Source organism: Ascaphus truei, chromosome 4 (assembly GCF_040206685.1).
Source record: "Ascaphus truei isolate aAscTru1 chromosome 4, aAscTru1.hap1, whole genome shotgun sequence".
NCBI lineage: Eukaryota > Metazoa > Chordata > Amphibia > Anura > Ascaphidae > Ascaphus > Ascaphus truei.
In genome coordinates this window covers 103,986,070-104,004,755 of record NC_134486.1, presented here as the reverse complement: position 1 = coordinate 104,004,755, position 18,686 = coordinate 103,986,070, and the positions used below count along the sequence as shown (strand labels likewise).

Sequence of the window (18,686 nt, the reverse complement as noted above, 5' to 3'; positions counted from 1 at the left end):
GAGGACTGGAGTTGTGCAGGCCTGACTGACTGTTCTATACACCACCCTACTGTAAATGTTTTGACTTTCTGTACATAAATGTTTTCACTAGCAGTAAACCATACACTTGTTAATGTTTTGAATTGCTGTACATTTTAAATGTTTTTAAATTGTATTTGTAAATAAATGTTTTGTACTTACTCCACCAATAAAAGAAAATGTTGATTTGTTTTAAATTGTTCCATTATCTCCTTTTATACTGTAACAAAATACAGTGTTTCTAGAACATACTGTATAGTACTGTCCAGGCATACTGTACAGTACTGTACTGTATATTGTAGGCATGCTCAGTACTGTACATCACAAGAGTATTAAAACAATACATGCTGTACGGGTATAGAATACACATATGTACTGGAATACATGTAGAATAAATGCATACTTTTTATTTTTCGGGTATATTATACAGTATATATAAAAAAGTATTGTATACGGTCTGAAAACAACAGCATACTGTTTCAGGTTTTCTATGAAGCTCTCAGTTACAGTATTCTATCCTAATCAATAACAACGCCCACTAAACTGTAGTCTCCGGTACGTGGTTTTTTAAATCCGATTCAGTAATGTGCAGGCATTGTTACACAAAGCGATATTATCCATCGAAATCCCTCCATTTGCCGTTTTCCGCATGAGATGACAAAGTTTTATTTCTGAGGAAAACCAAAGTACAAGTTTTACTGTAATGGTCAGTCAGTCCCCTAAAGAAGTTCCCACAGTCAGTCCCACTAATAATTTTCTCGGGGGGCGTCTCCTGTTCACATGCGCATGCGCCTACTGTAGATGTGATGTCACGCTTATGCGTTTCAAGAAGGTTCCAATGCGCATGCGCCTAGCTTTCCACCAATTGTGCAGTATCTACTGTAGAAGCTGCTCAGCCAATGATATTGCTTACAGGAGAATCGCTTGACTGTGCATTGATATTGATATTTCAAAAACAGAATAAAATACGGCAACATTACTCACCATAGACTTTGCCAATCAGCTGGTGCCGAGCCACTGCCAGTCCCGTATTCTTGATTATACACGAAGTTGACAGGTGCCAGCGGATGAGGCTGGAAATCGCTTAGGTACATGCAAGCTTGCTGGAATCTGTACGCGAAATCCGACTCAGGCTGCAGGTATCCAGGCGGGGACAGACAGCAAGGGTTGCCGGTCACCAGGTTTTCACTGACGGTCGGACCGTTATTGGATGCTGGCGCTGTCGCAGGCGCATTGCTTGCCAACGACTAACGTTTCTTAGTTGGTTTTAACATGACCTTTCGCCTTTTGAAGTCTCCATGATCAAAGATATGGGAAAAATCTGGTGATACACACCAATACCCTCCAATAACACCGGGATCAATACGAAAAAAACACGGATCGATACATAACTTTTTCCTTATTGCACGCTTCCACACATGAGCATCTGTTGAAAATTTGTAAAAGTCATAGTTTTCGATAAAATACTGATAAATTTGACCAACTGTTGCCATCTTATCATCTGTTGCATTAATCGCAGCCCATATTAAATAAGCGTACGTTCTGTCGGGTTTTTGGAACACGGACTGCGGTGGTGCACTCATGTCGGGACTCTCAGGACAATAAAACACCAGACACTGTGCATGTATTTTTTAATATGAAAAGTCTAAATTGATACATTATTGTAACTTCTTCAGTACCAAGGCCAATTTACAATGGACCACTGTGGTATTTTTTTAAACACCTGCAAGTCGACACATTACTGAAGCGCATGCGCATTGCAATTCATGAATATCTGCCACCTGGCGGATACGCGAAGAATTGCAACCAATTAAATCCGAACCATTATCAATAAACACATCAATAAACACATCAACCGCGGATGACGCCGGCATGAATGCAACATGAATGCGGTATGAATGCGACATGAACGTGGTGAAGTGCATGGCATTCGGAAAAAATTCGGACATGTTGGAGAATAAAAGGGGTTGCGGCTTACTGTATGCTGGATGTGCAAGAAAATTATGCACTAAGTCACAACAGCTACAGTATCTACCATGTTAACATTTAGACCACTGTCCAATACAGTATATATTAAAGAGTGCTGGTAGCTGTGCTGACCCCAGCAAGGGTAAGATATTTTTAATGCTGTGATACCATTTAATGAGTCAACATATCAATAATACAATGTTTTCTTGTGCCTAAGATTTAGAAACTGCAGAGACCTCTTCATCAGATGTGAACTGTAAACTGAAGATGGGAGGCCCCTCCTTCCTGAGATACCTACCTCCATAGGGGTGCCGGTAGCAGCTCCAGCTGGGGTTCTTGTAATGGTGGCTTAATTGTACTGCATCACACGGGCCAATAGGAAGCCACGACATCCTCCCTTGTGGCTTCCTATTGGCCCGTGTGACCGGGAGATTTAAGCAGCATGGAAATACCGGCACCCCTATGAAGGTAAGTATCTCAGGCTGCAGGGGTCCCCAGAGCTGAAATTAATGGGGATGAGCTCCGGAGACTCCCTGCTTGAATTCTATTTTTTTTTAAAAATACTTTAAAAAACCACATGGACTTCTCCTTTAAGAGGATCTGTGTACTGATGCAGGGGTATTGGCCTCAGCCATCAGTATGGAGTATGAGCTAATGGAGGTGTGAATAGGGCTGTAGATCCCTTCTCTAGTAAGTGATGTAGGCCATAGCTATAGTCATGAATCCACAGTCCTGATTTAAGCCATTTATCCTGGAGTTCAAAATACTGATATATTTAAGTTCCCATGTCCTTCTGTCCCGAGTGTTTCTAAAGAAATCTCTTACAACTACCACCAATAAATACTTAGTAGAATGTCTGAGTATTATCTAGACGCCCAGGGTTTTCGAGGGAACCCCTTCCTCGGCCAACATTTGAATAAATAGTGCAGTGAAAGAGAAATGTTGCTTTATAGGATCACGCTTAATCAAGGAGCAACCCCCCCCCCTACAACCCGCCTGCGCACTGGGGGGGGGTGTGGGCCTTGATGAGGGTTGGGGGTGGAGGAGGTATTGGGGAGAAGGAATTGGGGGAAACAGGGTGTTGGGGGGAGGGAGAAGGTATTGGTAAGAGGGAAAAGGTATAGGAGAAGAGAAGGAGATAAGGGGGAGTAGGTAGGGCTCTTGGGGGGAAGTGGGCTAGGTATGGGCCTGGGAGGGTTTGGTATGGCCAGTGTCAAAAGTGTGTCTGTATGTTCATCATGCCAATAATTCTGTTTGCCACAGTGATGATATCATCAATCCTGCGTTTAAATATCAAAGCAGCACGCTGCCCTAATTTTTCATAAGCCACAACATTAAATAACTGACCCAATACCTCCAACTGGTAGTCACAATAGTTGAGTATCACAAATGCTTCCCCTTTGTGGACTGCGGATAAAACATACTAGGTACTTTAAACGTTTAATACTTTATTATATTCGATGTATTTACATCTGGCACTTTTCGACACTAGGTTCTGTGCTGCAAAAGCGGCCTGCATGCTACTGCAAGCCCTTCAAATCTATGGCAGACTCCCTGAACTGTCCTTGGGATACTTATGGTATTGTTTAAGAGGTGAATATCCCACATACAATGTGTTGTTGGTTCCTACAGGATACTTGTACATGGATACTCATGTAAATTATAATGAGTACCATCTCCATCACTAATGTTAATAACAACAGATCAAGCACTAATGACATAATATGTACCAATGTTTTGTTCCTCTGTGTATGACGTCAGTGTGGCGGGGAAGGGGTTAACCAGGCTTATAATAAGGGCCAAGCCCACTTGGTTAACCCTGATCCGTGTTTTAGGGTCAGAGTGTCAGATCTGGGACCCAGATGTCAAAAATGTATTACTGCAACTGTATACTGATTTTGCGACATTAAAGAATTATATGATTTTTTGCCTTTACTGGGATCGGGAGATTTCTAGGCTGTAAGTTTCAGGGTGAGTTTGGCGGAGAAAGTCTTTGCAAAATATGGTTATGGAGCGGGGTTCTGGAGTTAGGGGATACCCCAAAAGTTATATCCGAAGATTGAGTGATATCTTCGGGTACAGCTAAACACATTACTCCGTCAACCTCAGACCCTGGAAACGTTCTTACGACTCACCGCCAGGGTCCCTGCTGCAGCATCTTCCAGACAAGGTAAATGGGTATGAAGGGGTTAAAAGATATCTGCACAAGGTTAATGGTTTGAAGGGATTAAATGATATCTGCAGGTATGCAGAGTCCTTAGTATAGCAGGGACTCCCCAGTATAGCAGAGGTACCCACATACATGCCCAGGTATACTGAACCTAGTTTAGGGGTTCAGGGAATAACGCCAGCTAGGTGATAAAAATGTTTAATTCATGTTAGAATAAAACAGTGTAAGTTAGGTTTTAAAGTTTAGCAACAGTTAAGGTTTTCACCCTCTCTCTCACCCCAACAGACTTAGTGCATGTTAATACAGAATTGTTGAAAAGTATAGGTTATTGAAACCAGTATATGTTTAAGCAACAGTGTTTTAAGATATGGTTAACCTTTATGCATTAAATTAGACAGGATCTTTAGTCCTGCAAAGACCCAGTGGGGGCTTATGGCTAATAGATGAAAGAGACATTTGTCCCAGAGGTGCGATCTGTTGTGTTAGCAGCAAAGGCTAAATAAGCACCCAATATTCACAGCTTCAAAGAGTCAGTTCAAACGCAAGGAACTAGAGGTGTGAATAGTTTGTTAGCCCTTCCGTGCTAATCGAGGCCCGTATACTCAGATCAAAGAAGCCATGTGGCCAAGGCCAGACTTAGTGGCATTTGAGCCAGGGGATTGTTTCGAATAGTGTGGGCAAAATGGTGGTTCGGGCACATGTTCTCTCACTACTCTGAAGCCAGGTGACAGGTGGGGGAAGATTACATTTTTGTTGCACATGCTCAGTTGCGATACGCAGAGTGTGTGCCAGTTGCTGCGGGACTGGAAGAACCTGACGATAGGTGGAGAAATTGGTTCCCACGCCAGAGATTGGATGTACATTATGGAAATAGGACCTGTGAAGTTTTTAAAAGTTTGTGCAGGCAGTGGAGAAGTTAGTTCCATCAGTTCCATCTAAGTCCATCTTGTGTGATTCATCTGAGATTCAGTCCCATTTGAGAAGTTCCAGCTCTGAGTAAATCGTCTACATTTCTCAGAGGATAAGTGACCAGATTCCAACAGCAAAAGGCTACGGGAATGAAAAGTGGCCGGGATTATTTTGCTGTGTGTTTGCAACTAAGAAAGATTAGTTTTGTTATCCCAGTTTCCAAAGTAAGTGTGTCTTTTTCCTGTAATTTGTGTAACATAGCTGGCTAACGTTCTTTATGTGAATAAATGCAATGTATTTTATCTCTCCACTTTTCTCATTCAATGATCCCGGTAATTAAAGTGTTAATAAGCTTGGTCTACCATGACAGTCAGACCAACCAAGGCTGTGGGGATCCTATTTCCAAACATTCAGAACAAAATATCTGACTTTCAGATGGTTGCAAACCACCTCCCAATCCTTAACATACAGTGATCTGATGACTGCAATGGAGACGCTACAATAGCAACAGCAGAATGACCAGCAAATATATACATAGGACAGACGTCAGTCCTGAAATACGTGATAAGAGTGTTTGCAATGTAAATGTGTACAGTATGTGCTTCTTTATTTTTCCTATCCCTGTAGAAGTCAGGATTAGTAATACTTTTAAATTACTTAAAGCCAGGGTCTTGCTTAGCAACATATAGTATATTGTATTTGCAATCAAATGAAAAAAACTCTGCCATCTGTTTACATACAGTATGTATGTTCACTTTAAACTGACTATTATAGTAGCTTCGCCTGTTTAATGCTGTATTATCCCATTTTATACTTACCACCCTGATAAATAAAATTACCTTGTCTACCATTTATTAGAAAATTAAATCATTGTTTAAGGTACAGTATGTCTAGTAGATTTTCAAATGTAGGCCTAAAAGCCTGGCTCGAAAAAATCCTAACAGGACATAGCACACAGTATGCAATAAATACTTTTGTTAGGTACCATGTGTTAAGCGACTATTTAACTAAATTAGTTAATACTGATTTGCATTTATTTGGGCTGACTAGTATATCACATTATCTATCATTATATGCAACAACAAAAAAATGTACTCGTTGTTCTATGGCAAAAAAAATGTAGCTAACTAAAAATAAAGCTTTCAACATGCATTCACTCTTCAAAAAGGTGAAAAATAATTTTTCTATTAAAAAATACTCTCAATGGTATGTTTTGCCTTATGGAAAAATCAATAAAATTTGACGTTGAAAAAAAACAAAAATACCATCTGTCTATCTTTTTGACAAAGAGTCAGTTTGTATACAAAAAAGTTTCAGTTAAATAAAGTAAAAGCACAGATTTGAATGAATTATTTTCACTCATAGAGAAGATGCCAGCTTGCATAACGTTTAGGTTTGCCAGGTGTCCACTATTTAACAGGACTGTCCTGTATTTGGACACTCTGTCAAGTAAAAAATTAGAGCTAATACTGGACATGTGTGTGTTCGGTATTGCCTCTCTGGACATAGTGATCTGACCAGCTTGGGGGGCCGTGGGATTTCCCCAAGCAGGGAGAGAACAGGGCTGTTGCTAAGGGGCTGGGCAGATTTCATCATCCTGATTGGCTGCATTACCCAGCAGCAGCCAATCAGAAGGAGGTGTCAGGAACCTAAGGGTGGAGCATGGAGTCGCAGATGCGTTGCACCTTTCACCATTGTGTCCAGTATTGACCTGGCAACCCTACTAGCTTCCGATAGTTACTACTACATCCACATCTACTCATGCCATACTAGCAAATCCTCTGTGATTTGTTTGCCATGGCGTGGATAGATATGTAATATTGAGAGGGATTACAATGACGACCACCAGGCCTAAAATTGCATGAAGCCATCATTCCAAAGTTAGCACCAACTTCACTACCAAGAACACACCATTCAACCTCATTTTGTGAAGGTAGAAGTGAATATATTTACATGCATGATCTTCTCATAACAGTCAAATCTAAAGTTATCATAATACCAAATTAAATTGTGATTTGTGAAGGCTTTACATTGCAAAGCCAGTATAACCAGTCTCGCACTGAAGAAACCCAAAAGCTCGAAAAGGTCAAGTGTCTCTGAGTGCAGTAGGTTTACTGGCTACGCACTTCTTTAACCTAGGCAGCGCTGAAAAGCTGTGTAATACAGCAGGTATAAGATAAGGCTGCGGCCAGGCAGGGAGCGAACGAGATGGCGCTCATGCACGGTGACGTCACGCTCTTTGATCAGCCGGGAGATTTGTGGCCGGCCAGGTGCGCGCGCTGGGGGCGGGGCCATGACGTCACGGAGCTGGTTCGCCCTCATTGGGCGAACCGCTCACGTGAGGCCCTTGCGGGCGACAAATTCAAATTTGCTTGCTCTGCAAGCAGCTAAGCGCCGAGCAGGTGTTTGCTCACGCTGGCCACACACTTATAGGGGTCCATGTTAAAATGGACTTTGAAGTAAAAGGTGACACTGTGTGCTAATTTGTATGTCCTTTCCCAGAATCCCTGGCTGTATGCGAAGAGATAATGGTGAAAAGCAGGATTGCAGGCCTGTCTGAGACGTGAATGTGCGGACAAGTGGTATTTTTATTTACTAATCTGTGAACAAACCTTCAAAATATGTCAATGTAATGCATGTGGGTTCCTTGAATATGACAATGTAATTATAATTGCTTGGATTTCTACTAAACATGAATAGAGTGTTAACGTGTCTTCAATCCATAGATAGGCTTTCTGCATGTTGCTTAATCACATTTTCAGACCAAAGTATGGCCCGTGTACAAAGCAGGTATTCATTAGTATTCTGGTTTACCATCATCAATTTCCAGAATAATAATCCAGATTGCAGAATAATATTGCAGGTGTTTATACACTGTACAATAATGTGTTTCACCAAGAAATGCAGAGTCTGTTCTTATATTCTAACACCTTCAATTATTTTTTACTTCATCACAATGTCATGAACTTTCCGTCTGTGGAAAATACAGTCTGACTAATTTAGCAGGGAGATAACATTTTATTGCTGCAACTGTAAATTCAATAGGACAACGTATGGCACAGGAGTTCAACGACTTCTTCTGTTAAAAGCACCAGGTTTTTCTTTACAAAAAAGTATATTTCTTTCAATACTGTTCTCCCAGTTGGATAAAGTAGGCAGTTTTAGACCATTTCCTTTATCAACAAAACATAAAAAACTTTGTCTACTGTTAACGTTCATACTAGGGAGGCTGCAGGTATGACTAAATCCTGGCTACAGGAGTGTATTGTACTGCACTAGGAATTCACGAGTTCCCTGCCCTGTGTCACATGCTAAAAGATCCTAGAGTAGATAGTGCAGGACAGAAGCCTTCTCTGCATTGCATTCATCCCCTCTACTAAAACATTTTGTATGCATACGCACACTCTCATTGCCCTTGCAATAGTGTGTTAAGTGCTACAGCTTCCCCTATTTAAATGTTTTACAATATACAGCTAAACCCCGTTATAACGCGCCTCGTTATACCCCGATTCGGTTATAACGCGGTTTTCCCGTGGCTCCCGTTTTTTTAAAAAAAAAAAAAAAAATAAAATGTAAAAAAATTTTTTTTTTACATTTTTTTTTTGCACACTGCACACACTGCACACACTCACTGCACACACACTGCTCATTGCTCACACTGCCACACTGCACACACACTGCACACTGCACACACACTGCTCATTGCTCACACTGCACACACTGACACGCTGCACACACTGCACACACACTGCACACTGCACACACACTGCACACACACTGCTCATTGCTCACACTGACACACTGCACACACACTGCACACTGCACACACACTGCTCATTGCTCACACTGCACACACTGACACACTGCACACACACTGCACACACACTGCACACACACTGCACACACACTGCACACTGCACACACACTGCACACACACACTGCACATTGCTCACACTGACACACTGCACACACACTGCACACTGCACACACACTGCTCATTGCTCACACTGCACACACTGACACACTGCACACACACTGCACATTGCTCACACTGACACACTGCACACACTGCACACACACTGCACACTGCACACACACTGCTCATTGCTCACACTGCACACACTGACACACTGCACACACACTGCACACACACTGCACACTGCACACACACTGCACACACACACTGCACATTGCTCACACTGACACACTGCACACACTGCACACTCACTGCACACACACTGCTCATTGCTCACACTGACACACTGCACACACACTGCACACTGCACACTGCACACACACTGCTCATTGCTCACACTGCACACACTGACACACTGCACACACACTGCTCATTGCTCACACTGACACACTGCACACACACTGCACACTGCACACACACTGCTCATTGCTCACACTGCACACACTGACACACTGCACACACACTGCACACACACTGCACACACACTGCACACTGCACACACACTGCACACACACACTGCACATTGCTCACACTGACACACTGCACACACTGCACACACACTGCACACTGCACACACACTGCTCATTGCTCGCACTGCACACACTGACACACTGCACACACACTGCACATTGCTCACACTGACACACTGCACACTGCACACTGCACACACACTGCTCATTGCTCACACTGCACACACTGACACACTGCACACACACTGCACACTGCTCATTGCTCACACTGCACACACTGACACACTGCACACACACTGCACACACACTGCACACTGCACACACACACTGCACATTGCTCACACTGACACACTGCACACACTGCACACACACTGCACACTGCACACACACTGCTCATTGCTCACACTGCTCATTGCTCACACTGCACACACTGACACACTGCACACACACTGCACACACACTGCACATTGCTCACACTGACACACTGCACACACACTGCACACTGCACACACACTGCTCATTGCTCACACTGCACACACTGACACACTGCACACACACTGCACACACACTGCACACTGCACACACTGACACACTGCACACACACTGCTCATTGGACACACTGCACACACACTGCACACTGCACACACACTGCTCATTGGACACACTGCACACTGCACACACATTGCTCATTGCTCACACTGCACACACTGACACACTGCACACACACTGCACACAATTATTATATAGAAATAAACAGACAACTGCACTTTAACAGATGTACAGTATTTTGCCTGTACAACGTCTTGTGACTTTTGTTTCACAAAGTTAAGGGGGTGGGAAGTCATTGTGCTGTGGGGGTTGGGGGGGTGGCGGGGCCCTGCGCTGCGGCTACGGCGGGCCCTGTACTGCGGCGGGGGGGGGGTTAGCGGTCTGTGTGTGTGAGTGCGAGTGCCTGTCTGTGTGTGTGTGTGTGAGTGCGTGAGTGCCTGCATGTGTGTGCGCGCATGTGTGTGTATGAGTGCGTGAGTGCCTGTGTGTGTATGTGTGTGTGTGTGTGTGTATGTGTGTATGTATGAGTGCTCCAGCCCGAGTCCGTGGAGGGAGGGGGGGGGAGAGTAGCGGGTCCCTCCTGCAGCCAGTGGAGGGAGTGGGGGGAGAGTAGCAGCTCCCTCCTGCAGTCCGGGGAGGGGGGGAGAGTAGCAGCTCCCTCCTGCAGTCCGGGGAGGGGGGGGGAGAGTAGCAGCTCCCTCCTGCAGCCCGTGTAGGGAGGGGGGGGGGAGAGTAGCATCTCCCTCCTGCAGTCCGTGGAGGGAGGGGGGGGAGAGTAGCGGGTCCCTCCGCTCAAGCCACGCCCCCCCTCCCTGTCAAACCTCCCACCTCCCGCTCCGGCTCTTACACTTACTTACACACACACTCAGACACTTACACACACTCACAGACACTTACACACACGCGAGGGCCCTGTGCTGCGGCGGGGGGGGGGGGGGGGGGTTAGCGGTCTTCCGGAGACTGCTTACCTGTCTCCAAAGCAGGCACCCCTCACGTTCGCCGTGCGCATGCGCATGCGCCGTGCGGCTCGTGAGGAGTGGATGTTGCCTGCCAGTTCCCTCTGTTCCTCTGCGGTTCGTCTTGTAATGACCCAGCGGGGTCATGTGACGTCACGGCATGGCAACGTGACCCCGCGGGGTCATTTTACACCAGTTAAAGTTGCACAAACATAACATTAAAGTTTGTTAAAACTATTAAAAATTGAATAAAAATTAACACAAATGAAGTGATCACATATACTGTACCCTGTATAATAAAAAAAAATACTGTACTGTATAATCAAACATTGTACATTAATAAAGTGACACGTACACACACCTCTGACCCCTCAGCCATTTTAATCATACAACACACTGTGCTGTCTGAGAGCTGGTAAAATACATACTGTACTCAGGTACTGTACTTAAGCCCTCCAGATCAGTTGTTAAAAGCCTCAGGTTTTCAACACTAAGAAAAAAGTGAAGACCCCAGGCAGGAAGAAATGGCGGAAACTTCAACCAAACGTAAGAGGTTAACCGTCAAAGAAAAAATTGCTGCGCTTGACAGAATAAAATCTGGAGTCACGCAAACCAAGGTGGCTAGAGACCTAGGACTGAATGAGTCTACAGTTCGCGGATGGAAAAAGGAGGAGGAGAAACTTCGTGATGCAGTAAAATCCATGGAAACAGACGATGGACTGAAGCGTAATCGTTTGCGTGAACCTAAAGACAGCCAGTTGGATAAAGCTGTTTTTCAGTGGTTTGTCCAAGAAAGATCCGAAGGCATACCTCTGTCTGGACCCCATCTGCAAACGCAAGCCAAAAAGTTTCACAGCCAACTTCACGGCAATGCTTCAACCTCCTTCGCGGCAAGTAGTGGATGGCTAGATCGCTTTAAAAGGCGACATGGAATAACTAAAACCGCTATATCAGGAGAGATACGGTCAGCTGACGATGAAGCTGCATGCTCGTACCCTGCCCAACTTCAAGAGATAATTGAAGATGGTGGCTATACCGCAGAACAGGTTTATAACTGCGATGAGACCGGACTGTGTTTCAAAATGCTACCGAATACCACTCTGGCCTGTAAGAATGACGAACAGCGTAAACAAGGCTTTAAACAAATGAAAGACAGAGTGACTGTACTTTTTTGTGTGAACCAATCTGGAAATCACAAACTGAAGCCACTTTGTATTGGCAAGTTTAAGTCGCCGCGGTGCTTCCACCATGTGAACATGGGTACTATGCCTTTTGCGTATGACTTTAGCAGAAATGCCTGGATGACTGCCAGTATTTTCGAAAGGTGGTTTCATCAACAGTTTGTACCAGAGGTCCGTAAATACTTACGTCAACAAAGCCTGGATACAAAAGCGTTGTTGTTACTTGACAACTGCCCTGCACATCCCCCGGCCGATAGCCTAATAAGCCGAGATGGAAAAATAAGGTTCAGCTACTTGCCCAAGAACACGACATCCAAAATACAGCCGCTTGATCAAGGCATTATTGCAACCTTTAAGATGAACTTTCGGAAAACAATGATACATCGAATAATCACAAGTGAAGATTCTGTTATATCATTTTTAAAGAAAATGAATCTAAAAGAAGTTTTTTATATTGGTGGCGAAGCTTGGGAAGCGGTCACACAAATGTGCATTGTGAAATGTTGGCGAAACATAACAGGTGCACGTCCTGTGCCGGCTGACGCCGAACTCGCCAGTGACAGTGAGGACGATGCTGATTTTGAGGGGTTTACGGAGGAAGAAGTCGCCGCCGCAAATCAGTTACTTACAAACTATGTGAACGAAGGCCTCACAGAGCAGGAAATTGCCAATGCCGAACGAGTCATGGAACCGTTCATTGATACGGAAAGTGGGGCTACAATTGACTCTTGGGTCGATGGGGACAGCAGCTGTCCTACTCATGAACATATGGCGGACTCGGAAATCATACAAAGCCTTACAAGTGAAAATACTGATCTGGATATTACAGAAGACGATGAGGATGAGGAACCAGAACCGCCACCAAAGATCACTGAGGCGCTGGTGGGATTACAAACAGGACTTCAATTTCTAGAGTCAGAAAACGTCAATTATATAACAATCCTACAATTAAAAAGAATCATTGAAATCGTGAAAAAAAAGAAAAGAGAAGCACTGAAACAGACAACACTTGATAGGTTTTTTCAAGTGTAATCTCCAGCTGGTTTTATTACAGTATGTTCAGTTCAGAATGTTTTGTTTTGTACAGTTGTTACATGAGCACAGAGTGCATTACACGGTTTTCAGTATGTGCTGTATTTACAGTGCATACTACAGTATACAGTACAGTCCTGTATGTGTTTTGTGTGTGTTCAGTACTTTATTTACAGTACAGTATTTATGAGAAATGAACAACACGACAATTGGTGTTTTAAATACAGTACTTTATTGTTCAATGCATCAATAAATGTGTTAATACTGTACGATTGTGCATTTTCTGTATTTTTCATTCTACTGTTGATGTTTTAAACACACACTTACGCACACTCACACACACTTACTCACACACACTCACACTCACACACACTTACATACACTCACACACACTCACACACACTTACACACACTTACACACACTCACACACTTACAGACACTCACACACACTTACGCACACTCACACACACTCACGCACACCCACGCACACACACTTACAGACACTTACAGACACACTCACACACACTCACACACACTCACACACACTTACACACACTTACACACACTTACAGACACTCACACACACTCACACACACTTACAGACACTCACACACACTCACACACACTTACAGACACTCACAGACACTCACACACACTTACAGACACTTACAGACACTCACACACACTCACACACACTCACACACACTCACACACACTTAGACACATTTAGACACTCACAGACACTCACAGACACTCACAGACACTCACACACACTCACACACACTTACAGACACTCACACACACTCACACACACTTACAGACACTCACACACACTTACAGACACTCACAGACACTCACACACACTTACGCACACTCACGCACACTCACACACACTCACACACACCCACGCACACTTACACACACTCACACACACTACAGACACTCACACACACTCACACACACTTACAGACACTCACACACACTTACAGACACTCACACACACTTACAGACACTCACACTCACACACACTCACACACACTTACACACACTCACACACACTCACACACACTTACAGACACTCACACACACTCACACACACTCACACACACTTACAGACACTCACACACACTTACAGACACTCACACACACTTACAGACACTCACACACACTCACACACACTTACAGACACTCACACACACTTACAGACACTCACACACACTTACACACACTTACACACACACTCAGACACTTACACACACTCACAGACACTTACACACACTCACACCCACATACACACACCCATATACACACACACACTTTCTCTCCCATAAATACATACACACACACACTCTCTCACTCTACACAGACGGGGGGTGGGGTCGGAGCAGAGGAAAGGCCGCGACCAGCACCACCACCCGCTCCTCCCCTCCTCCCGCGCAGGCAGCGGGAGCACCGGGGACAGCGGTGGGGAGAAGAAACCCCCCGCTACCACCTCCATGCAGGCAGCGGGATCTGAGGTAAGCGGCGACCTGAGGGACATCCCCGCTCCCATCTCCTGCCCCGCGGCCTGTCCCGAGGTGACAGGGGGAAGCGGGGACAGGAGGGACATCCCCGCTCCCATCTCCTGCCCCGCGGCCTGTCCCTCGGTGACAGGGGGAAGCGGGGACAGGAGGGACATCCCCGCTCCCATCTCCTGCCCCGCGGCCTGTCCCGCGGTGACAGGGGGAAGCGGGGACAGGAGGGACATCCCCGCTCCCATCTCCTGCCCCGCGGCCTGTCCCGCGGTGACAGGGGGAAGCGGGGACAGGAGGGACATCCCCGCTCCCATCTCCTGCCCCGCGGCCTGTCCCGCGGTGACAGGGGGAAGCGGGGACAGGAGAGACATCCCCGCTCCCATCTCCTGCCCCGCGGCCTGTCCCGAGGTGACAGGGGGAAGCGGGGAGCGGAGGGACATGCCCGCTCCCATCTCCTGTCCCGCGGGATGAATATGCGCTAAAGCGCGGCGGCCATTTTTTTTTCCGCGACCCCGTTAGTAACGCGGTGGTCTCGGGGTGGACCCCGAGACCCGCGTTATAACGGGGTTTAGCTGTACAATGAAAAACATACCTGCCATATACAGTATGTAACAGCATCATGATAATGTCCCAGTTCTAGTTTGTATTACCATTAGAAACATTGGTATTGTAGAATAAGATCTAAAGGAAAGTCTGGTCTAAATCATAATCACATTATTAGCCTGAAGCTAGTTAAACAGATATGTTTACAGATATGTTTACAATATGTATTGTAAACAGATATGTATAGTTTTAGACCACTAACAGAATATCTCTACACAGGTGTAGTTATAGCCTGTATGTTGTTTTAATTAACATCTAGACCCATCACATTTTGTTTTAAAGCAGTTTAGCGGAGCTTCATTAACAAAGTGTGATGAAATTCTTAGTTGCCATTTAATCTAACACATAACTTAATTATTCTAAGAAAACATTTCCACCCTTAACAGTCTCTTGTCGTTTAAAATAAAAAATAAATGCAGCAGTTCCTTGCCTTCAAGGCAATGTTCCAAGTTGCCAATCGATCGGGCAAGATTGAATTTCCCAAGGTTCAAAGTAAGGCTGCCTTTTTCAAAACAGGAAGTGTTGTGCCTTTCTAAATGGTTACTATAGAAACAAAGTCTCTCTACTGTAAAATCAGTGCATATGTGGAGCAAACACCTGCACCCGATTTACCAAAGAGAAGACATCGTATTGAAATTCATTAAAATCAATGTTTTTGTTGGCATGAATACATTGGATGCAGTTTATTTGCTCCACTTTTATCTTGGGTTTTGCAGCCGGCAGACTTTTAGTCATATGCCCCCTTTGACTTGTAAGAAGTTTGTAGGGTTAGTGTGGCTTTTCTCTCGTTTGACAAAGAATTACAAACTATCTTTTTGTCCTGCTCATTTCCCAGTACAATAAAGAAAACAGAATATTAACTCAAACCGTATTAACTTTATGGAGCAATCCCTTCTATACTTAATACTATACATTTGGAACCAGAGGTGCTCGGAGCAGAACCGTGTTTTTTCAGCTACTCGGTTCCGATATAGTTAGCGTTGAAGTTACCAGTGTTACTTCCTGGTTTCTTCACGGGATTTAAATGGCCATTCAAAAGGGAGCCGCAACAGATGACGATGCAGCTTCCTATTGGTCCAAGTACCCACAAGATTTGAACGCTCAGTTTGTTTCAACTGGTGGGAGGAGAAATACGGATAACTCACTGGTAATCTTGGGAACCGGGAGAATCACTGAAGCTGAAAATATTGCGGTTCAGCTACGAAAAAATAAATGAACAGTCGGTATTGCTGCTTTAACTGAACCTACCAAAAAGTATGTTTTTTAAGAGATTCCAAAATGTAAATATCCAATCCATTCCTCAACCAGAGGTACATTTGTTGGTTGTATCTTTAATTTTGTACTGTACAATTTCACATAGTTTTACAGTACGTCCCAGCTTTAAAACGCTCAGTCGTCTTCACAAACGCTGTGCAAATAAAATCCAGAAAATCTAAAAAAAATTGTTGTTTGACTGTGTTTATGCCGTTAAGCACGTTACTCTATATATTTTTTATATACTTAACCTAAAGCCTAAACAATCAATTAAAAGCTTAGTAGTAATTCACATTACACCAATTGGGGGTGCAATTTTACAATAATGCAAACCTGCAAATTTTATTATACACAGCATCTAACTTTGTTAATGCCGATGGACAAGAATTTGCTAAATATCACAGAACAATAACTCAAATTAAATAAACATTGATGGTAGGCAGTAGATGTCACCAGTTAGTTGCTGCCAAGTATGGCACTATAGATCAACATCTTTATAAATTATCCTATCATACATACTGTACACAATATACACTCAAATCTTACTTTCTCCTTTAATTTCATGTGGAAACCCAATCACAGCTGTTTCGGGCACATCAGGATGTTCATCCTGCAAAAAATGAGAACTTATTTGAATTCCCTTTAAATCAGCCAAGCAATATCTATGATTTCTACAAGAGATGGGCAAAACCAGGAGTATGAAATCAGAACCTACCAGAATTGTACATTCCAAAACCAGATACAAGTACAAAAACCAAAACCCTTAAGATTGATACTGTAGAACCAAAACCCCAAAATGATTTGGAACCAAAACCAGAACACCAGGCCAAGTGCCTATCTCTACAGCAGAGTTCAAATCCTGGGGTGGTTTTCACCATGTCATTTCTAAATAATTTTATGTTTTTCAGTGATATTATTTTAGTTTCTGAATTGTGATTATGATTATACTTTTTGTGAGGAGAGCATACTTGGTAGGAAGAAAAAAAAAACAGCAGTGGTATCACACAACACTTTATCCTGATGCAACAACTTACAGCACAATACTGTAACTTGTTACCCACTGATCTCACTAAGGGCTGTTATATAGTGTGTGCGGCCGTACGCTCGCGTGTGCCTGTTCGAAGGCGCGTGCACGTGCCACATGCTTTTTGTGTGTATGCTGTGAGCTGTGATGGTACTGTGTGTGTGTGTGTGTGTGTGTCTGTGTGTGTGTCTGTGTGTGTGTCTGTGTGTGTGTGTGTGTGTGTGTGTGTGTGTGTGTGTGTGTGTGTGTGTGTGTGTGTGTGTGTGTGTGTGTGTGTGTGTGTGTGTGTAATTTATTATTTATTAAAAAATATAGATTAATTTTATATTTCATCATGCGCATTACCACTTCTTAGTAAACCCGTGTTTCAGGCTATTCTTAAAATTTAAATATTAAGGGCCTTATTCAACTGTACTAGTGGGGGGTTGCATTTACAGTATAACTATCATTGAAGTGGGTGGCATTAGTGAGAGCTAATGTGTTACAACCGTTTAGAGTATAAGGCCCTAAATAATTAGAATGACCTTGAGCAGTGGAAATATTGCCATAGGACTATGGGCTGCAAATTCCCACTCTCACTAGGTCTGATATAGCCGAGTGCCAAGCTGGCACCTTCAATTCTACCACTGTTTTATCTCTGCTTATGTTTGGGAGGCAATGCTGGCATGTTCATGCAGAGAGATATAATAATTAGTGCCTCGTATTGGAAACAGGACAGATACAGTAGGTGGCATTGCTGCTTCAATACATTTTATGATCAGTGTTATTTTCTATACCACTGTACAGGCATACCCCGCATTAACGTACGCAATGGGATCACAGCATGTATGTAAAGCGAAAATGTACTTAAAGTGAAGCACTCCCTTTTTTCCACTTATCAATGCATGTACTGTACTGCAATCGTCATATAAGTGCATAACTGATGTAAATAACGCATGTGTAACAGGCTCTATAGTCTCCCCGCTTGCGCACACCTTGGGTACAGGTAGGGAGCCGGTATTGCTGTTCAGGACGTGCTGACAGGCGCATGCGCGAGCTGCCGTTTGCCTATTGGGCTATAT

General features: G+C 43.9%; 1 protein-coding gene across 1 annotated transcript in view; it reads right to left on the bottom strand.

The window, feature by feature from the left end:
* The window catches only part of ACSS1 (acyl-CoA synthetase short chain family member 1), a 128,744-nt gene that overhangs the window by 15,905 nt on the left and 94,153 nt on the right, over positions 1-18,686 (bottom strand). Inside the window, exon 12 of the mRNA XM_075596301.1 lies at positions 17,148-17,211. Within this exon, the coding sequence (XP_075452416.1) occupies positions 17,148-17,211 (64 nt within the window). The remainder of the gene's footprint in view (positions 1-17,147; positions 17,212-18,686) is intronic.